Raw genomic sequence first — 23,303 nt, forward strand, 5'->3', positions numbered from 1 at the left:
CACAAGATGCTGTTTTTAATGTTTGAAGCATGAGTGGCTCGGAATAATGTAAAATTGGGACAACCTTACACTTTGAAAGGGTTACATTTGAACTTACCAATGACTAAGACGGAAGTAAATATGTGCCTTTTTAACCAAATATAGTCTAAATATGTCTTTTGTATGTGTATTTATCCAGTGTTTTCTATAGGTAATATGCAGAGGTAAACAGAGGTAAAACCCACACATTTTTTTTTACCTGATATGCTGATATTCTCTGTATTGTAAAACAAAGCAGAAATAACATATTCAAGAGACTGCAAATAGAGTTATTGTATTTACATAGGCGTGGGAACTATAAGAGGAACTGACACTGAGCATTTAAAATATTGACTTCAATATACAAGTGGTGAGAAAAGAAGCGACTGCTGCAACAACGCTGTATTGTAAATTATAAACATGTTATTCACATTGAATTATTGGTAGGGATAAGTAGGTCGGGCCAAAATTTTGGTAGGGACATGTCACTATGGTCCCTATGCAAACTTATGATTTTGGCCCTCCATGTACCTCAGGGTTCACATCGCAATGTTTATTAAAAATCATCCCCCACTTGGGGTCCAGACTCCCAGTTTGGGAACCATTGTACAAGAAACAAGTGGACTAACATAATTTGGGGTTTTATTAACTGTAGGCTGAAAATAAAATAACATTCCATCCATCTTCAAACACGCTTAATCCCAAATGGGGTCGTAGGGGGTGCTGGTGCCTATCTCCAGTGGTCAATGGGCGAGAGGTGGGCTACACCCTGGACAGGTCGCCAGTCCATCGCAGGGCAACACAGAGACAAACAACCATTCACGCACACACTCATACCTAAGGAGAATCAAGAGAAGCCAATTAACCTAACAGTCATGATTTTGGACTGTGGGAAGAAGCCGGAGTACCTGGAGAGAACCCACGCATGCTCAGGCAGAACTTGCAAACTCCATGCAGAAAGACCCCTGGCTGGGAATCAAACCTGGAACCTTCTTGCTGCAAGCCAGCAGTGCTGCACTGTTACGCTGAGCAGCTATCAACTATTTGTTGATTTTGTCAAATAAATTAAAACTGTAATTTGTTATGTTGAATCAATTGTATGTTGCAAAAAAAAGAACAGTCATGCACTGGATTTGATTTAGCTGGGATCAAACCAGGAAGCCTCGCCTGGTCCCTGCTGCTGCAATCAGTGGCACTGATGTGATATCACATGACAGCGCTGGGCTTGGTGCTCTGTATCCTCGTTGGCGGATGTGACACCGGGGATCAGGCAGTCCGCAGATCCTCCTCCAGCAGCGCGCAATGATCCAGCACATTCGTCCTGGACAGAGCTGCATGCTGTGGATCCGATCACACCGTCACGGTTCCGCGTAAAGCTTGAATTTTCTTTACATACCAAACGACCGGTGGCTCTTTTAAGTCGAAGACGCAGTTTTTTTGTTTTCAGAGGTGTGTCTTCCTGCAGCAGATAGAGGGGATTTCCCTCGGTGTTCAGCCACAGGCTCACCTGCAGAGACAGGACCATGCGCTCCCAGGCTGCGCTTCCCCGGTAAGTTCCAGCGGTGGACTTATATGCGTAAAGGAAGGATGGATACAAAGAATTAAATCGCTTTATGATATAAACAAAAAAGAAAAAAAGTAATGGAATGATTTTTTTTAATAGTAAAATGTGCAAAAGAAATGATTAACCCTTTCCCACTTAAAGTTTAAGGAACTTTAGAAGGAACCATTAATAATTTGAAACTCATAAATATGTGTGGGTCAAATAGCTCTTTTCCAAAAAAAAAACAGCACGTTTTGTTTTCACTGCAACATGCTTTTCAGCTGCTCTTTATGGTTTAAGGTCAGCCCCTAAGGCCAGTTCAGGAATTTTCCATCAGTGGCCTGATCTTGTCCTTCTTTGCCATTTTTACTGCATGAAACAGTGGAAAGTTACCGCTGCAAAATTTCAGCTCGGATCAAAATTCCTCCAGATTAAAAACCCTCTCCAACTCCCATGCATGTAATTAAATATGCATGATAGAGACTTTAGGAATGAGGATGTTTGATAAGGCGGTCCAGACATGCGGTCACTTTCAATCAGTTGCTTTGCAGAAATATTTGGTATGATATTTAACATTTAAACTTGCTTTTCACAGGTTCCTTAATATGCTTTTTGCTTCTTATAGGTTTGGCTCCCTTTTGTGTCTCCTTTTCCTCCCCTCTGTTTTGTCCTCCTCTTCTCGGCGTCAATGGATTCTCCAGCGTATCCCTGTGGTCCTGCCCCAGCAAACAGAGGCTGGGCCGACCCCGCATTTTGTGAATGAGGCCCGCCTGGATGTTGCCTCCCCCTGTGACCCTGAATGCCACAAGAAAGCCCCTCGTCCCAGCTACTGGGATTTGCGCAGCTTTTTGGCCTACGAGACTCTCCACTCTAATGGTCAACTCACAGAGACTGCTGTTGGGATTTATGGTTACAGTCCATATGCCAGTACCAGTCCAGCTCACTCCTCTGGGTCTTCTGTTAAGGCTAAGGGGTCCCATGTCAGAAGAAAACGACAGATATTTGGACATGATGGACGTTTCAGTATTGCAGGGCAGAACTTCCTACTCAAGTACCCCTTCTCGGTGGCGGTCAAACTGTCCACTGGATGTTCCGGTACACTAGTGGGGGAACGACATGTTCTGACAGCGGCTCATTGTGTCCATGACGGCAAAAACTATGTGAAAGGAGCCCAGAGGCTTCGGGTTGGCTTTTTGAAGTCAAAGCAACGGGATACACAAGATCCATCTGTCTACCTTCCCTCTAACTTCACCAATCACATAGAGGGAGGTGCTGCTCAATACTCCCCACCTGTCAATGACAAAATGAAGTTCCAATGGATCAGAGCCAAGCGCACCCATGTTCCTAAAGGTTGGATTAAAGGAAATGCAAATGAAATCGGGATGGACTACGACTACGCTTTACTGGAATTGAAAAAACCACACAAACGTCGCCACATGAAGCTGGGAGTCAGCCCCCCAGCTCAGAGACTTCCTGGCCGTCGTGTCCACTTCTCAGGATTTGACAACGACCGCCCAGGACAGCTGGTGTATCGCTTCTGTCAGGCTGGTGAGGAGACGTCGGATTTGCTGTACCAACACTGTGATGCTCAGCCTGGGGCCAGCGGCTCTGGAGTCTATGCCCGGATGTGGGATGGGCGGCGCCGGCGTTGGGAGCGAAAGGTGATAGGTGTGTTTTCGGGCCACCAGTGGGTAGAGAAGAAAGGAACATCTCAGGAATTTAATGTGGCAGTGAGAATCACACCTCTTAAATATGCACAGATTTGCTACTGGATTAAAGGAAACTTTGTGGACTGCAGAGAAGGATGAGGATGTCGAAAGGGATGCAGTAACTAAAAGAACTTTGCCATACTCTAGGAACTTTTTCAGATTTTGTTAAGCTACAACTACAAACTTCAACACATTTTAAGTTTGTACACAGTTGTAGTGTAAGAAAAATGATGCACAGTTTTCATGATTATTAAAAAAAAAAACATTTAAAGTGTGACAATTATGCATAAAGCTTTACAAGGTCAATATTAGGTGGAACCGACCTTCAATACAGTTACCACTGCGGCAGTCTTTGGGAAAGATTTCTACCTGCTTTGCACATCTAGACACTAAAATCGTCCCATTCTTTGCTGTGATAGATAAGATGTTGAGGCCACTTGGGGCTGAACTTTCACTCGACTAATCAGATACATTTGTTAAGATCAATAGCATTATATTATGGATTTGGCTCTATGCTCAGGATTTTTTATTTAAGCAATATGACTCTTAATCTATGGCGGCATGACATGGTGTCATCATTACCATTTGGCTAAATAGCATGTCCACTCAATGAGGTACATTCTCCATCTTGTGTTTTGTATACTGCAAGCCCTCTAAAAATAATCTATGTGGACCGTTTGCCAGGAAAGGATTCTCAAATTAGTCTAAAAAAAAACTGATCATACTTTAAGAATAAGAATACAGGTATTACTGGTATTATTAAGGATAATACTTATTGAAGATTCACCACTCTGTCCTGTAGAAAGATGGACCTTCAAGGTCTGAAGTCTTTTTTTCAGCACTGCCTTAAAACTAGTTAAGAAATTAAATGAAAAATAGTTTATTTGCTCTCCCTGCTTTTACCACCTTCTTTTGATTCCCCTTAACCTGCCTGCTGTATTCCTTGAGTGTTTATGATGCTTTATCAGTAATATCCTCTTAACAGTCCTCTGAGGTGTTTACTGAACCGCTGCATCTAAAATGAGATTACATTACAGCTCGAATCCAGATAATTGGATTTCTGGAGCCATTATTAGCAACTGATAACTGTCTTTTGGTAGAATCAAGAGTAAATGGGGCTTGAAATATATTGAAAACTGTGCATCTTTTTCCTTCCCTTTCATAACTATAGGCTACTCTGTGTTGGTTACAGCAAATCCAAATATACTGAAGGCACTTCTCTGAGGCACTGCATATTCCTCTGGAATGCTGGAACCCAGAGGATACCAGTATTTATCAGCATTTTTTGTTAACACTGAGATTTCTAAACAAGTATAAGTATTCATTTCTTTGTCCCAGTTGAGGAGAGTTAAGGCCGAAAACCTCTTTAAGAAAAATGAAGTGAAAATGTGTTTATTGCTGCAACCTAATATTTTAGGGGAAGAGGGTATCTGCTGTGAAAAATTAAAGTGAGTTTTAATGAAGTGGAAGGCAGACTGATGGAGTGGACATGTTCTCTTTTATTCCAGCTAAAACTTTTGTTACTTTACTTTAAAATGCACTGTCAAGACTTCCTTCTACTGAAAATGTTACCTGTGGATGAATGTACACGTCTGTAAAACCAAAGTTGCCTTTTTCCCGTCTATCTTGCACCTCAAAGTAGACATAAAAGGTTTTGATGATCATACTTTTTATTTCAATGGAGTCTATTAAATTCATTTGCGTTATGTAATGATTCCTGTTTAACTAGGCTTGATTGTTGTACTCCGCCCTCTAGTGGCGACACAAAGCACTGCATGTCTCAACAAAAACTTTCATGTCAACAGCCTAGATTCAGTTAAGCCTTTTTTTGTTGTTGTTTTTTTTGCTTTTCTTAAAATCCAAGACAACAGAAAATGTAATAAAATATATTCTTTGAAAAAAAATATTTCTTACAAGACAAAACATAACATGAATTAACACCATTAACTTTATTTCAGGTGTCAGAAAATCCAGAAATGGTTTGTGGAATCTGAATACTGTCATATGCCGAGATACAAGGATCCTGGTCCTATACCTCAACCAGTGGAGACACAGAATAGCCAGAAATCTGAACCTGGATCCTGGGATACAGCACAAAAGAGAACAAAAAGAAAATCTCTTGATCAATTTGAAACAATTGTTTTATGTAAACTCAAATAAGATCAAATACATTTCACAGCAGTGGGATCAAAAAAACATGAGATCTCTCAGAGTTTAGACTTTTGTCCAATTTAAAGTCTCCAAATCTTATGGAATAAAGCCTAAACAAATGCAGAATCTAAAAACCTTCGAGTGATGTTTCTCAGTTAAGAGCAAGTGAAAGATGGAAGAACCACATTCAAAGCTTACATTTCAATCCCCATGCTGATAAGGCTACCAGTTGGAATTAGCTACAATAACATGCAACCTCAGCTCACTGCCATCTACTACATTCCTGTGAAAAATGTGAAAAACAGCACCAAAGAGCAAACCCTTAGATTAAACCTGGTACCTGTATTTTGCATTGAGTTTATTAGATTTAGCATTTTCCTTTTCATCAATACTGAAACCAAAGTAGGTGGTAGCAAAGAAGCTTAAACAGAGAAAGCAATAGAGACCATGAAGGTGTTCAACAAGTGAAATGAAACAGAAGGTGATCTTTGTTTTGTAACTTTGCATATGGGAACTGGAAATGTTACAAGAGTATTTCCTGCCAGCCTCTACTTTGCCTTTAATTCATATCAAACAGTAAATCCAGATCGGTGAGGAGCGACAGCTTTTCGTTTTTTTAAAGTTGAAAAAAGGCTAAAGTGCGGGTATATCCAAAATGATTTATCTACCACTGTCCCTTCATTTTATACATCTTAACCCAACAAAAGACTAACTGGATGTACTTGTCCTCCCGTTTAGGGGGCAATATTTTGTATACCTTTAAAACAGAAACCAGTCATAGAAAATTTAATTTAGCAAGTCAAATTGAGGCCAGACATCAATCAAGCTTTGAACTTAAAACGGCACCCGTTTCCTAACTGTAAGTTGGGAAAACAAATTATGGAATAAGTTTTCATTTTAATTCGCTCTTAGGAAATGCCAACAGTCTATTGAACTACTCCACATTTTTGCAAATACAAAGGGTCCGGTATCAGCGGCAGTCATAACCGATCTGAAGCGAGGTGGAAAAACATTCAGCGCAGTTCAATCAAATCATTCTGCTGATGTTTATTTCATCAGAAACTTAGAGATTCTGCTTTAGGGAGCAGTTTGTCATTTTTGGGGAATATATTTTGGTTTAGTCAAATTAGAAGCCACTCTCGTCTTTGTCTGGCTAGAATCACCAGTCATCTAAGTTCAAATGAGTCAATGAAATAAAACACAAAAAAGCCAGTTTGGCCCACATTACATCCATATACAACATAAAAAAAAAAAAGGGAAAATTTGTCACATTTTGTTGATCGACTTTAGTTTTATCTTGAATAAACTAGAGAAATTTGTAACGATCCGAAAAGAAGTATCAGCCTGTACCATCTAAATGCCAATAAGAGGATCTGAGCAAAATGACAAACTCCTCTAAGAGCAGGATCTAAGGGTTGACATGCATTTTCTGCATGGATGCTAAATTATGTTGCCTCCAAAATCAATGACCTGTAGAGAAGGGATTCTGCGATGAAGCAAGAAAAAACCAAAAACAATCTGGATCTCAGGCACAAATCCTTTTGTTCTTCTTAAATTCCTCAATTTATTGACTGACATCTTGGGGCCATGTCCAATCTGATTGGCCACTTGCACTTAAAGGATCTTTGGTGAAAGTCACCCCCAGGCATTCCCTGACCTCCCCGTTGTCTGGCAACAACGTAACAACATGCTAACGTCATCGGAGCTGTAATGCCCGGTGTAACATGTAATAGTATACAAAATAAAAATATTCTTTTAAATAGGCATATACAAACATTGCATTAAAAATAGAACCGTATCAAAAACACAGAGGTGAGTTCACAGTCTGTACCCCTCCGACCCCTGGCTCCACATCCAAAGTTTGAAGGCCAGGTCTTGTTGTCCTTTACTGTGACTTGAGCCCCGAACTGTTGGAGGAGAGCGGGTAGGAATAGGCTTTGCCCAACACAATGCGATCTCGGAGAAGTTTAAAAAGCACATAGTAGTTGCAGAGGAGAATAAGGCCCAGAGACAACGTGTGGTTCCAGCGCTCCGAGCGCAGCAGAGAGTAGAGCTGGTATAAAACCACGCTGGACTCGATCCCGATCAGCAGGTTTAAGATCCGCAATGGCTTATGAAACAGGAACTGTAAGAACAGACGAGAATTGAAAACAAAAAAAATAATATTTAACTGAGTCAGAGATAATAAAGGTTTCACTACATTTTGCATTTCAATGTTCTATGGATTTGCATGGTCAGTAAATGTTAAAATTAGGATGTCTATTTGATAAACTCCCCATTTTGTGCTGCATCTGCCCATCTTGCCCATTCACAAAAGAAGTCATTAAGGGTGCTAATGGATAGCAGGCAGAGCAAACACTTTCAAAAGCAGAAAAAAAAACATTCAACATGCTAGCTGTCGCTTCCTGCTGAAAAAACTACACTGCTGAGTGTTTCCATATTCATCCTGCATCATCTTAACGCTAACATTAAACCTCATATGCATGGTAAAAATGTTTAAACAAAAGATACAATGATAATAAAACTGTTTTAGAAGGACCCATCCAATACAGAACATATAAGTAAAGCACATTGTTACTTTGAAGCACCACCTGCTACAGAGTCTGTTTGGTTCCAGATAGAAAATGAATACGTTTTTGTAGTTTTCTCCTCTCAAGTAAAGATAAATTATATTTTTTACTGAATAGATTTTTATGTAGATTTATCAAAACAGAAAGCTGCTTGCAGTTTATTTTAAACCTTTCATATTAACTAGTTATCCTGTTTATTTGAATGCAATCTGAGAAAACTGCAATAAAACCTGATTAAACACTAGAGCACAGCAGGAAGCCGTTAGCTGCAACTACCAATCCTTAATCTATCATCTTGTTTTCCATTTAGTGGAATAATTACCATGCATAGATGGCTTATCACAATCTTTCTCTAGACAAGCCTGAAGTCGTGAACAGTTTTAACAATATTTGATGCAGTTAGAAAAACTAAGTCCTTTTATTTCTGTAACTTATCTTTACAATTTAACCAATTTAATGAGATTTCCCTAAACCTCCTATAGCACCTTAAAAAGAAAATAAATCCAGCCTCTGAAGCGGATGAGTAAGTTTCACAAGTAATAAAGTATAAATCCATGAATCTAAACAAAATAGATGATATTGCATAGAAAAACTAAAGAATTCTTAAAATAAAGGAGATAGTTTAAGTTGTCTGCTTTGTAAATGTTCACACCCCTAATATAAAGAAATGTATGTGTGCTGTTAGAATGATGGAGTAGTAAGAGGTTAACGATGTGCAGCAGCTTGAGTTATCCCAGCCTGCCAGGACTAGACTGTAAAAGGCTAAGGAGGAAACTATAGGGAGCATCGAGGAAAACAGAAAGTAAATGTAACAGCTCCATTTTTCTTTATTAATTTACTTTTCCTTTTGTTTTTTTTGTTGCGTCATGCCATGACTATTGCTTCCTCCCAACAGTTTTTGACTTAGTAAACGCCTCTGCTGTTTTCTGTTGTCATGTAAATAACAGACAATGTGTCAGACAATCTGCTGATCTTAAGTCGGAGCTGTTACATTTACTTTCTGTTTTCCTCAATGCTCCCTATAATTTCCTCCTTAGCTTTGGTTAAGAAAATCTGAATGAATTCCTTTTAGATGTTACTGTCCCCATTACTGTTGATCTTTTTTATCTTAAGCAGGGCTACAGGGAGCAGGCTATGGTCAGGTAGTTTTATCATGTGGGCGCAGTTTCACTTCTGTTTTTTAACCTCATCACTGTCAAACTCGTACGGGTCAAACAGCCCCTAAAGCAGATTTATTCTCTTTTCTTTGTTGTTACCCACAAATCTTTCAGACAAACCCTTTAGTTTAAATGTCAGACAAAGATCATCTAAATAAAAAATTAATATTCTAAAAAAATATTTCATTGATTAGGAGGAAAATGCCAGTTAAACCTTTAAGTAACCGTCCTGTAAGGGTAACACTGTGGTGATGGGCTGTCTGCTGGGGGGTGGGGGGTCTACACATTTCATACATAAATGTATGACAAGGACATGAATACATGGGATTCATTAATTTCAGTTCTACAGGTGGAGGTTTTCTATCTGTAAGGGGCTCTTTTTGCTCTTTGTCAATATGTAGGTTATTTTTCCAAGTTCTCTACATTTGAAGATGGTGCTTGTGATGTTTTTCAGTCTCTTTAAATTATCCTTAGGCGTCTCTTTGCTTAGCTCGGTCTAATGTGCTTCAAAACATCCTATTTATTTTCTACTACAAGTATTCTTGCACATTCTCACTGAAAAAAACAACATGCAGTTACAAACATACTGCCATCATAAAATAAAGTGCAACAAGTGTCTTTTCACTGAAACTACTGAGTAGACATCTCACAGCAGTCATTATGACATAATGACGGCATTGTAAGCACTATAAGTGGCGACATTATGGATGAGCTACCCTGAGTTACTGAGAATGTACAAAAGGGAGGAAATAAAATGGTAGGAGAAATTATTTTTACCTCCTATGTTAGGAAAAAAAATGCCTTTTTTTTTTTTTTTTAGCTTGCTCCTTCTCTTTAACTATAGGAATTTTATTCCACACAGTGGGGACTTATCATCCCCGACTGGGCCTTCCTCGGGTGAGGGTGTATAGTGGTAACAGAGGTAAAACCCGAAGATCCTGAGGAATCGGTATAAGGAGCTGAAAGTTCAATATTATTATCAGGCAACTGAAAATCGCAAAGTATCACCACATCAATCTTTAACAACCCCATAATTTTTTATGGTATTTTCTCACAAGGTGAAGAAATAGAATAAAATTGCCACTGCAGTGTAGGAAAAAGGCAGAAAAAAGTAGCAAAGAAAAGTTAAACGTCCACATGTTCCGCTCAAACCCACCAACTCCACCCAGTTATTGTGAAAGAATTTGTTGATAATAATAATTTTAATGTATTTTTTCTTCAACTGAGCATTACTATAAAAGGAAATATATAAAGCCCGCCCTATTTATTAATATTCATGTATTTAAGTTTCTAGAAATTAAAAAGAAAAAAAATAAACCAGGTGGTCAAGGTAGTGCAAAATGAAAAAAAAAAAAAGTTGGATTGTTGCTAAAATACAAGTCTAACCAAACTCTTTAAATATGTCTTCAATTAAAAAAAAAACTTTTGCTGATGTTTAAAAAATTGTTTTTCCTTCCCTCCTTTAAAAATTTTCCAAAGAACACAGGGACATAAAAGCAGCTCTGATTAAAAATAAGACACTCACATAAAACCTTGCATGTGAGACATCAGAGGGGAGAGCAACATTATAGGAACCAACAGCCTTATATAGACATCGGCTGTGACGTACCAACACCCCCTGAGGCCAAACAGTGCTTTCCGACCACCTGAAAGACATCGATACCACAGAAACCATGAACAACATTATTTCTCCCTCTCTCGGGGTATAGATGTGTGTTGAGGAGCCACCTACACATGCTGAGGTGTGTTACTGTATGAACCGTGCTCCAGTTTCTGCCAGCGGCCCAGGTGAGCCGCCGAGCGGTGAAGCAGGTCGCAGTAGCTGGGAGGCAGCAGCTGGCTCATCAGCATCACAAAGGCATTGATCCATACCATTATCAGATGCTCACAAGACCAGCGCATGTCGTAGTACTGTGTACTCTGTTGAATGGAAGTGCATGAGATTAGTTTTAAAAGAGGGAAGAATTACTGTGTGAATGAAGGGTTGGGTATGAACTGAACTGAATGACACGTTTACATCAAAAACAGCATTAAAAGAAAAGGAAAGACACCAACCTTAACAAAGCAGAGAGGCAGGAAGGCTACATAGTAAGCACTGAATAGTGAGTTGAACAGCACTTCTTTAATTCGTCGGTTAAAATCGCTTTTCAACTCCTCCACCTCTGCTCGAATTAGCTCAGGTGTGTCTGAGTGTATGTGCTGTGGGCAGGTGTGCGTGGGCATATGTGGGGGGCTGGAGAACTGTTCTCTGATGTTTTCTCGTAAAAGGAAGAGAAAGTCGCGGGGTCGGAACAACGGGGATTCTGCGAGGTCGGTCTGCTGGTGGTCGGCGGGGTACTCGCAGTCGGACGCTGATGCTTGGCTCTTCCCTCCCTCCTGATGGAAACAGCAGAGAGGGACGTACACGCCAAATCTGAAGAGGACAGTGAGTGAAACAAGAGGAGAAAACAAAGGACAGAGGTTTACATGATGCAATGTATATTGTGAACACATAAATATTTTAAAGGCTGAAACATACCAAGGGAGAGCAAATTGCATTTTCTGGACCCATTAGTGCATAAAAGAAGAGACTCAACAGCATTACTGTACCATAGTGGATAAACAGATTGATCGCCAGCTTTGGAAATTCTGATGAAGATACATATTACTATCATCGCCCCTCACAGCGGGCATACACTGGCTGAAGACGGACACGGCGGCTTTGAGGAAGAAGGTCGCTATACATGCGTCCTGACAGCAGTGGCCCAAGAAGGCTGATTTGATGAAGAGCATCATTGTAATCATAGTCGTTTCTGCTTTATCTGTGACCGAGTCACAGGGGCAGCAGTCTCAGCAGAGTCTCCCAGACTTCCATCTATTCAGACACCTCCTCAGCTCTGTCTGAGCCACTCCAAGGCCAGCAGAGACACATTGTCCCTCCAGTGTGTCCTGGGTCGTCCCCTTCCCAGGGGGATGTCCGTGGAACATCTCTCGAGCAAGGTGCCCAGGGGCGGCCAAAAAAGATGGCCGAGCCACTGCACCCAATTAGGGGTGAGTATTGCCTCGGGTGTTGCGATACGATATGTGTCATCATACGATGATATCCCTATATTGCATAATCACCATATATTTCAATATCTTTCCTGCAATCAAAATTAAATGTATAGATAAAAAAGTAACCGCTCAGTTATTTTGGTATCCATGTTGCTTGGGGTTTGAGTCAGTTATCGTCTTTCACTTTGACTGCCTCGACTGCAGATATGGCGCTGCTCCGCACAATAAAAGGGCTACACAGCGCCGTCTGCCAGACTGGCGGTGCAGAGGTAGCCCATTCTCCCTCAGTTTAAGGTAAAAATGCTTTGCTTAAAAGAAAACAAAAAATCAATACTAGGCACTAAAAGATCGATATAATATCAAGCAACCCAAAATCACGATATATTGCCAAAATTATTTCCCCCCCCCCACACCTCTACACCCAACTCCTTTCAATGTTGAGGAGAAATGGCTCTACTCAGAGCCTCTCCCAGATGACTGAGCCCCTCCCCCTATCTCTAAGAGACAGCCAAGTCACCCTGCTCATTTCAGACAGTTGTATCCAGGGTCTTGTCCTTTGGTCATGAACCAGATTTCATGACCATAGGTGAGGGTAGAAACGTAGACCGACTGATAAATTGAGAGGATTTTTACTCTGCTCTCTCTCCACCATGGCAGGCAGCTCCCGCGTTTTAGCAGCAGCTGCACGATCCATCCATCGATCTCCCGCTCCATTCTCCCCTCACTCCTCAGGCCCCCAAACACTTTAACTCCTCCCCTTGAGGCAGGAACTTCAACCTGAAGGTGACAGACCACCTTTTCCCCAGTCAAGAACAATGTTTACAGACTGGGAGGATCTGATTCTCATCCTGGCAGCTTCACACTTGACTGTTAACTGACCCAGTGCATGAGTTTACCACTAGACAAACAAAGACAACCAATCAGAGAGAGGCTCTGCTATGTGTTGACGACCTGGTAGAATATGTTGGCACCGGCAGGTTGTGAAGTAGCTGCACACTTTTTGTTTATTTCAGACATACAAGTATGTAATAAAGACAGTATGTCCATATAACATAAATTAAAACAGTCTGAAAAACTGTGTATTGGCAGAAGAAAGAAGTTTATAATGCCCACCCTCCAAAGCCAATTTACAATGGACTAGAAAGCAAAGAAAAAAAGATAAATAGATGGCTACCGTTTATAATGCATACCAACGTATGATTTTAGGAAAATATATTATTCTACAATAATAACTAAAAGAAAAAGCTAATGCACCCAATATCTTGCTGCTCTTAATTGCATTCACGTTTCATAATTTTTTATTGTATTATTCTTACATTTGTTTTTAAACCTTGTTAATGTTGTACAATCTTTAGCTCCTGTTCTAATTTGTTCCATACATCAACCCCAACCAAAGAAATACAATGTTTTACATTTGTTCTTGTTTTTGGTTTTCTGAACATTTTATACCCTCTGAGATCATAAGCACAGTCCCTGATCAAAAACAGACCCTGAATATGTACTGGCAACATATTTTTTACTTTGTACATAAATTGAGCAGTACAAAAAAAATGTACAAAAAGTTGGTTTGTATGCTCTCTATATTCTGCTATATTTACAATCTGAATAGCTCTCTTTTGAATTATGAATAATGGGTTTAACTTAATTTATAGGTGTTTCCCCACACTTCAAGACAGTACATCAGGTAAGGCAAAACTAATGAACAATACAAGAAATATAATGTTTTTTTTATTTAAAAAGGCCTTTAAATTTATATACCAAAGCCAATGTTTTTGATAACTTTGATCTGATATAGTCAATATGTGGTTTCCAACCTAACTTATTTTGTATCGCTACCCCTAGAAATTTTACTTCACTTACTCTTTCAAAATCTATGTCTTTATTTTCAATTTTTTGTGCACATTAATAGCAAGATATGTGAATATTATAAATTTTGTTTTCTTTAAATTTAAGGTCAATTTGTTTGAATCAAACCAACACTTTAATATATTTAATTATTTTCCTATATTCTCCAATAAGGTTTTTAAATCTTTACCAGAACTAAGGATATTAGTATCATCTGCAAATAATATAAAATGTAATATTTTTTAGACTAAACATATATCATTAATATAAAGAATAAATAGTAAAGGACCCAAAACTGACCCCTGCGGTAGACCAGTGGTCATTGTCAGCAGCTGCGAATCAGTATTTCTAATATGAACATATTGTGAGCTATTCTCCAAATAACTCTTGATCCAAGAAAGAGCCACAACCCTAATTCCATATCTACTAAGTTTTTAAGCAATAATTCATGATTACAGTATCAAAAGCTTTAGTTAGGTCTAAGAACACTCCTACAGTGTATTGTTTATTATTAATCGCATCAGATATTCTTTCCACAAGATCAACAAGAGCCAGGGCAGCAGACCTATCAGGTCTGAATCCATACTGCTGCTCACAGAGAATATTATGTTTTACAGTAAAATTATATCATCTTTTATTTAATATTTTTCAAAATTGAGATAAAAGAGATATCGGCCAGTAATTAGAAAAATCGTTCTTGTCCCCAGCCTTGTAAATAGGACTAACCTTAGCAATCTTCATCTTTTTTTGGGAAACCTGCCTAACTGCAAGGACTGGTTACATGTATGGAAGCGGTTTGGCAATATACTCACTTCTTTCAATACTGATATATCTAATCCATTCCAGTCTTCTGATTTTTACTTTTAAAATTTTTAACAATTGTAATAATATCAGCAAAGAATTTATTAAATTCATTTTCAATGTCATTAGATTGGTTGATTTTACACTTCTCTTTTGTTAAAAAGTTTGTGTAAAACTTTGTGTATATTTGTTCCTACTTTTAATTTCTGTTGTGCATTTAATCACTTATATAGGTGCCAAAAAGAGACAGAAATTTTAGCATGATGTAAAACAAGGTTCTAAATCCTGTTAGGTCCAATTATAGAGATAAGCACACTTCTCTTCTTTTCCTTTAATTTATTCCCGACTCAGGCATTTCAGAAACAGAGCTCTAACCAAAGTACCGTGATTTAAAGTTCAAAACCCATTTGTGTGTGTGTGTTTGGACCTGATACTTATAATTCAAGATCATTTCCATTTTGCAGATTAAAAAATAAGAATGAGAGCAGGATTATGTTAAAGACACTTGATCTTCCGAAGCGGACAAGACTTAGCTTTGCACCTACAACTGAAGAATCAAAATCTGAGAATATATGAGCCATTCCATCTTTACACAGATATGACCTAGCCTTGAACCTGATGCCCAGCTGGTTCAGACTAATTCACATCGTCCTGCAGGTGAGGAAGTCCCAGGCTAGTATACATGTTTTGGCAAAACTCTAAATGTGATTTCAAATATGCAAAGTGACTCATCTACAACAGACTGAAGTTTGGAACATCTCCCGAACAGCAAAACGTTTTCAATGGCCAGAATTCAAGTCCAGTCCGGTTTTACAGACCTTTGTAGATAAGCCTGCTTTAAATATGAAAGTCTGCTGCCAAAAATAATCTCAACTTGTCTGTGGTTTTACATTTTAGGCTCATTGAAAAACTTCCTTCTCTTAAAATAAATTCTGGATAGACTAGAATTAGTGCAGCTACAGTGCCAAGAGTGAGCAAAGCAGTAATCAAATCAAAAGGTGGCTACTTTGAAGAATCTAGAATATATATATATATATATATATATATTTTCAGTTGTTTCACACTTTTTGTTAAGTATATAATTCAACATGTGTTAATTCATAGTTTTGATGCCTTCAGTGTGAATCTTTAATGTTCATGGTCATGAAAACAAATCTTAAACAGTGTTGAACAGAATTTCTGTCTAAATTATTAATATACATTTCTTTTCTTTTTTTTTCACTGACACTATACATATAACACAGGATGGAGACCACTCCCCAACTGACTTTTAGACAAATAAGGAAGAGAAAAGGTGTTTGCACACCAACTTGATTGTGACACCTTCTAACACGGCAACTGAGCAGGGAGGCTTGATTAGCATGACATCCCAGCCTAATTTTGGATTAAGTATCATGCTTTCTAAGTGTTTTTATCAGAATTTACATGCTAATTTATGAATGTAGTAGCATAAAAAAAAAAAAATAAAAAAAAAAAAAATCAATGTTAAGTAATTAGAATCATTGTTTTGAGACATACACCTCCTAATATTCGGTGCACGGATAAATGACTGATATGACCCAGTAGCAGTTCTGTAGAAAGTAATCTGCTTTGACTCACGGATAACCCAGGAAGAGGAGGTTAAGGACAGAGTGGTTCCTGCACAGGTTGACCAGCGTCCAGCAGAGCACCCAGCCACACATGGTCAGGAGGATGAGCCGAGCTGCAATCAGTACGATGTAGCGCAGCAGGGATCCTCCACCACTCTGGGATACCTGTGCCATAATTTATTCAAATTATCCAACATAAACTTCAGTGGTTCAGATGTCAACTGACTGATCACAGATCAGTTTACCTCGGATACAATCGTCCAAACAAGTCTCCTGGCCAACATAACAGCGATAAAGGTAGCCAGGTGGTAGTCCATTAGATGAAAGTTCTACAAGGAGAAAAAGTTTATTTTCTAAAAATCATCCACGTTGTCCTACGTTACCTGACCTAACATCTGTGGGATCTTACAAGTGATGTAGAGGCAGCAGGGTGACTGTAGGGGTACCACCACACTGTCCTGTAGATGTTGATGTACTGGACAAACAAAGCAACCAACAGGTAAAGAAAGAGTAGGAACTCAAACAGGAAGCTGCTATCCAGTGGCAGCTCGGGGATCCTGGAGTGACGGACTGGCTCCGGAGTGATGAGAGTAGAAATAGGCGGAGCAGATAGGCCCACAGAGTTACTGCTTCTGAAAGAATCCACACCAAATAATGCAGTTAGATACATTTATTCACGTTCAACACATATACATCTGTTGAACTTCATTTTATAAAGCTTTGATGCAAAAAGAAATACTAAAAAAGATGTGATGCATAAATCCTTACAGTAATTCATTGCAATGCAAATGTATACACTACTTCTGGTCTTCCTCAGTGGTGAAGCTGAAATTTTAATTTAAGGAGGGTCCTAAACAACATATATTGGACGATTTTGAAGCTTTCTATTTTTTTACTAACAGGAATCTGGAACATTATTGTAGGAAAAGAAAATAGTCCATCTCTCCTTTATTGAAATGATCTGCATGCTGTCTGTAGTGATCATAATGTACGGCAACATCTTTTACAGGTATATTCTGAGTAATATGATGTCAAACTAAACATCAGAATGACAGAATGTTCTTTTGCTTTCAGAATTTCCTCCATTTGCATAATGGCCAACCTATTTTTGATGACTGCAGAGGCAGAGTACTTTCAAACAGAGAGAGAGAAGGAACATCCATTCATACGTTCTGGTTGAGACACGACTGATGCAGTCGGAGACCTGCCACATCTGTGGTTGCTGAAACATCGTCAACACTTTTTTCGGCTTAAAATGTGGAAGTTGCCACAGTAACAAGAAGCAACCTATGATCTGAATCCATCCTGCTTTTCTTAGTTAAAGTAAAGCTGAGCCCTTGCTTAAAGGTATCAGTTTTGGGTCAAATCAAGATTAAATAAAGAAAATAAATGTTTGACAAAAGCAAACATGTTTCTTTCTTGCCAAACTATAGTATATCTTGTCACTAGTTACCCATCTGTCAAGGAAGCATGATCAGTCCTGCGCATGCACGAACAGATACACATCCGGGTGCCCATAAAGAATGTGATTATGGAAGTAAAATTACTTATTTCTATCCATAACTCAATAAAAAATGCTAATACACATCTGTTCTATGACTTTTGTGAGACAAGTTTGATACTTTTTACATTATCTTCGTTCTCTGATGTCATCATGGGACAGGCTCAGAGCAGTCCGGCAAATATGAATAAACAATGTTTAGCTGCTTTTTAGTTGTTTCTTTCTTTAGATTACGCACTATATAGCATAAGGTTAAAATGAAACAAAGACATTTAACTCAAAAACACTAGATTATTATTATGTTTTAATCCAAAGCCGAAAAAGTTAGCCGCCGTTTACTATATTTGGGGAGGGAAAACGTCATTTAGGTATTTTTAACAAAATAAAACCGAGGCCAACCTGGATGTTCTTCTAGATGCACATGCGCAACTGAGCTGATAGCGCATGCGCAGAACGGATCATGCTTCCGGGACAGATCAGGTGGTGACATAGCCTATGCTCTTTAGTTCATTAAGTAAATGTATTCATCCCTACAGAAAACCCTGTAAATAAGATAGCAACACTGTTATATAAGTCCCTCCACTACCTGGCCGTCTTCAGCTCTACGTTCCAAACAAAGTGCTCAAAGCTGCGTATGTGTCTACCTGTTCCTGAGGCCCGTGCCATTGCTGACGTTGCCTCCGACCAGAGTCTGCAGGGACGGCAGAGAGGAGCGAGTTAGCTGCTGTCTGCTTGGACCCCTGCGGCCTCCTGGCATGGTCGCCAGTTACCGATCCTCTCAAAAACCCACCATGTACTGCAAGGGCACTGCAGGAGGTGACAAGGAAAACAAAAAGGCTTCATTTAAAAACAGATCATAAAAAGAGGCAATAGAGAACAAACAAACCTGAAAGTTAAACAGTATCTGACAAATAAACGAGATGCAATTAGAGTACAGATGTGAAAGGAGGTATTAACTTTACAACCTACATGTAATGTAGGAGTTAATTAAAAGAGCGGAACAGAGGCTTCAGTTTATCAGTGGACGGGTTCTTAGCTGTTGATGCATTTATATGGTAACATGAACTTTATATTAACCCTTTAAAGCCCGATCCAAGAATAAAACGAAACAGAAAATTACTTTTTTTGGTTTGAAGTCCTTATTTTGCCTTTTTAACAAAATATGTAAAAAAAAAAAAAAAAAAAAAATACATTTTTGTTATTAATAATTTATTACTATGCGATAAAGTCAAGATTATGTTTTGTGTAGTCTTCTGCCCTCTGTTATCAGGTATATCTGATTGTGTACAATAGGATTTTTATCAAAGTTTTTACCATTAAATTATGCAAAAGGTGTCAGACGCAAAATATTTCAGAAACCGTATGTATCAAACATGATACATTTGGCATTACAGGGTTAATGCCTGGTTAAACGTAAAATGATTATTAAGTTTTTAATAAATGACAAATAAATTAACAAACATTGATTTGTAGTTTTTGAACCACCTAAAGATATTCTAATGCTCCTTTACATATTTAACATGATCATCTTTACGTTTAATACAATCATTAAAAAATACTGTGGCCAGGTTCAAACATTGCACCATAAAAAAAGTTCTCTATTGTTTGAACATTCTCAGTATTTCATGAAAGTAGAAAAGCTTTTTGAAAGATTTCTGAGCTAAAAGCAGTAAACCACTAAATCCTTAGCGCCTCTTCGCTAAAACATCAACATCAAATGATATAGATCTAGATGTATAGACCAGAGGCTTTCTACTTAATAGAACTGGAGATAACTGCTGACGCCTGCGCATCCGAAGCTCTTGTTGCAACATACCTGGTTTCTGTCAAATAACAGCTTAAATACAGTGAAAAATCACTGATTCTCAGTGGCCCACAACACCCCAAACAAGACCCAGCTTTTCTTAGCTCATCTTGGAAAAACTGCTGCTTTAAGAGAAACCATACGAAATAACATGAAGAGAAAGGAGGAATTTATCTACATTGTTTAATCTATAAGATACAAGGTCTCTGAGACAGAAAGGAAAATAACCCAAAAAAAGAAATTGCAGGTATAATTATATCAAAAAATTAATTTTACTTATAAATCATGTAGAAACAGACAAAAAAAGCTGATTGGACCACAGAAAAAAAATCATCTAAACTCCCATTTACAGTTTTAATTCTCCATTTAGAGCCACTTTAAGACTTTCTGGAGATTCTGCAGGTTATGAAAATAAGTAAATGTTAAAAGACTGTTTAAGGTGTATTTCAGCCTCTGTTCATTTTCTAAAATGTCACACCCAACATTTCACTTTATTACGCTGATGTAGATGTATACCAAAACTTTTGGCAATAAATTGGTCAATTTAATTGAGCAGGTTTCCTCTCAAATATATTAAAAGCCCAAGCAGTGGCAAAACACCTTGGGTAATGAGAAGAAACTGACAGTTTACTTCAGTTTTATTACCTTTTTTTTCACGGCCTGCATACAAAAGCATGGATCTCACTATAATGAGAAGAAAAGCTTTGAACCAGACTTAGCTAAAGCTGCTTTAAACCATGGAAAAAAAGCGTACACAATACAACAAATGGAAAATAATAATAAAACTTACAATAGTTAAGTATTAATACCTAGTATACTTGAAAATACTTACACCATAATTAATATAAAAACATGACACATTTCTTAAAAATATTAATTGGATTTTATTGATGGATACTAAATATAAGAAAAACGGATATGCCAACAGTGAGTAATAAAAGTAGATTATAAAACACATATTTTTTTAGATTTTGAGATAATATTTGTGAATCTACTGAAAGTCATCATCATTAGTAATGGGTTCTTTATGTCAAAATTGGAAGAAAAAATAAAAAAACAGTATTGCCTGAACTCAAAACCACTGCCCATGTTAGGAGAAAAACATCAAGTTTGATGGCAGTGTAAAACTAAACACAGTAAATGAGCAACTATCAGTACCTAAGATCACATTAAACCGTCAGCTTATTTAAATGGAAAACTGAGAAACATATGGTTAATGCTTTTCCTGATGAAATTTAAAAGTGAAGTCTTTGCAGAGGTATAATACTCAAAGAAACAACCCATTACAGTACAACCAATTAAAAGGACCCGTTTAAAGTAAAATGGCATAAATGCAATATCAACTAGAATACATTGAGAAGATCCAACTGCATCCAATAAATCAGTACAGAGGAGAACAATAAGATGGTAAAATAGGTGAAGTTATGGGTTGCAAGTTAAATTATGTTCCTTATGTTCAGATAATCTGGGCAGAAATCTAAAAACAAAAAGGGAAACATAATCTGGTAAAATGCAAGTGTTAAGTAAAAGTTTTCATCAATTTAGTTTCAGTGTGGTTTTCATTTCTGTAAAAACTCATACACTATTTTGGACGTAACTAATGCAAAAACACATACAAACAAAAGTGAAAACTTTACATCTGCGGTTTCTCTGAACCTATTACTAACAAGGCTGCGTTATTTATTGATGCAACGATATTACTGTAAACAATAAGCATACTGATAAGACCTGCCTGGACTACCATAAAAGTTTATAATCTAAGCTCTATGAATGCAGGCTCTCTGTGTCTGTAGTTTATCTCTTTAATACGCCATAAAACATTTTAGACAACAAAGATGCAGTAGTGGTAAAAGGTTTCAGAAACTACAAACATCCTTCATTTGAATGGCAAAAACAAAAGCTTTTAGCCAGAAACAATATCCATCAATCAGCCAGATTAACTAATCATTACCTCCAGTCTATGTGAACCAAAAGAAGAAACACCTTTCATCTATTTCTTTATTTAAGGCAAGTCACTATGGCAATCAATAATCAATACTATTGCATATTTTCCTAACACTGTGCAGCCTTAATCACTAACTTTTACACATCAGATGGCCATATAGGATTCTAAAGGGTAGAAATGTAAAGTTTCCATTTTGATTTCAGATCTCTAGAAACTTTTTCATTTTCAAACCTCAAAATAAGGAAAAAGGACAAGAATAAACTGCATCTTTCAACCAATGCTTTTCTGACATCACATACTTATTTCTGTTACTGCTGCTCATAATGCATGTAGAAATGGTGCTACTTTTGCTCTAATTGAGACAGTGTCTCCTCAGAAAGGTTGAGATCCACTGTTTCCATTGTTTCTTTAGTAAAAACAACCAAGCAAATGGGCTTAAAAATTGAATTTCTGACACTTTCTAAATTTACACTAACTCTGAATTGAAGCAACAAGGAAATGTCAATCATTTTATCTTGACATCAATTTCAGGGGCTCTGTGGTGAAATTCGTGCAGTTTGTTGATTTTAAAACTAATCTTGTTTTCTTCACCTGTTATAACACAAGGCAGAGCCTGGCAGCATTAAGCTTCTGCATGTTTCCTTTATGCTGATGTGTTTTATGAAAAAGATGCTGATAATGGGGCACGTTGCTGCGATATTAAGAGTTTGAGCTGCATTCACAAACAGGAAACAGACGTTAACACGAGCGCACGCGCACCACAAGGGACCTAAATTACAGCTGTGAGTCAAAAGTGAAAACAGGAACTGTTGTATACAGGCATTAACTGCAAGGAATGGGCCTCTTTGGGAGTTTAAATGGCTTTTTGGGGATAAAGTAGAGCTGAGCAGATGAACTTGTTGGACTTTTCCCCCCCTCCGTGGTGTTTCATGGCCACTGACTTGCTAAGACATGCACTGGAGCTGCTTGAATCATAGCATAAGGCTGCGGTGTCGCCTTTGTTCGCCCCAAGAAAACTTGCGAGAACAGTTTAGGAAGCTCGCTTAGCAATGAAACAACACAACAGAATAAAATGCGTATCCGGGGCGGTTTTAGTTTGAGTTTCAAAGCGGAATCTACTCACACAACATCGACAACATGCGGGGGGGCTGAACTGATCCGAGCGAGGATGCATCAGTCAGTTGTGCGGCGAATCCATGCAGCGACGGGCATTTCTCCACCTTCTAGCTTCGGTGTCCAACGCTATGCGGGCGAGCTAACGACTTAGGACGGTAATGGCGACGTTGGAGGGTCGCTTTTTCCTCGCCTGTAAACATAAAACGGGTCTGAAAGTTGGTACAGGGCTGGAGGAGCAACAGTGTAAGTGCGCTGCACAGAGACCGACGTGGCAAACCAGCACCTCCTTTGCTCGTGTCGTCATCCAAACGCGACTGCAGAGAGCAGCCCGTTGTAAAATGACAGCGATGGCCAGCTCTTTTTAGGGATCCGAATCATTTGGCTGAACTCATATTTTCTGATATAATGAACCCTGGAGAGGTGAGGTTATAATGACTTCCTTCAGTTGCAAGTCCAACCATCCAAAATCAGAGGACCATTATAAGGTCTTATTGAGGTCTAAAAAGAAGAGGAAAAAAAAC

General features: G+C 38.4%; 2 protein-coding genes across 3 annotated transcripts; one reads left to right on the forward strand and one right to left on the reverse strand.

The window, feature by feature from the left end:
* Positions 1 to 1,260: 1,260 nt before the first annotated feature.
* On the forward strand, positions 1,261 to 5,137 carry prss23 (protease, serine 23). Its single transcript, XM_015371273.1, has 2 exons — positions 1,261 to 1,567; positions 2,187 to 5,137. The coding sequence occupies exons 1-2, from the start codon at positions 1,542 to 1,544 to the stop codon at positions 3,367 to 3,369; spliced, it is 1,209 nt and encodes a 402-aa protein (XP_015226759.1). The 5' UTR covers positions 1,261 to 1,541; the 3' UTR covers positions 3,370 to 5,137.
* Positions 5,138 to 5,399: 262 nt separating this feature from the next.
* tmem39a (transmembrane protein 39A) lies at positions 5,400 to 23,070 on the reverse strand. Of its 2 annotated transcripts, none has more exons than XM_015371272.1 (9): positions 22,790 to 23,070; positions 18,562 to 18,724; positions 16,826 to 17,045; positions 16,662 to 16,745; positions 16,427 to 16,581; positions 11,204 to 11,561; positions 10,881 to 11,068; positions 10,674 to 10,794; positions 5,400 to 7,546 (listed from the first exon to the last, which is right to left on the reverse strand). In XM_015371272.1, exons 2-9 carry the CDS (start codon positions 18,672 to 18,674, stop codon positions 7,307 to 7,309), a joined length of 1,479 nt encoding a protein of 492 aa, XP_015226758.1. In that variant the 5' UTR covers positions 18,675 to 18,724; positions 22,790 to 23,070; the 3' UTR covers positions 5,400 to 7,306. The 2 variants fall into 2 exon arrangements, with proteins under 2 accessions (XP_015226758.1, XP_015226757.1); XM_015371271.1 differs by having other exon boundaries at positions 16,826 to 17,048.
* Between the last annotated feature and the right edge of the window lie 233 nt (positions 23,071 to 23,303).

This window comes from Cyprinodon variegatus, unplaced genomic scaffold (genome assembly GCF_000732505.1).
Source record: "Cyprinodon variegatus isolate N-32 unplaced genomic scaffold, C_variegatus-1.0 Scaffold55, whole genome shotgun sequence".
NCBI lineage: Eukaryota > Metazoa > Chordata > Actinopteri > Cyprinodontiformes > Cyprinodontidae > Cyprinodon > Cyprinodon variegatus.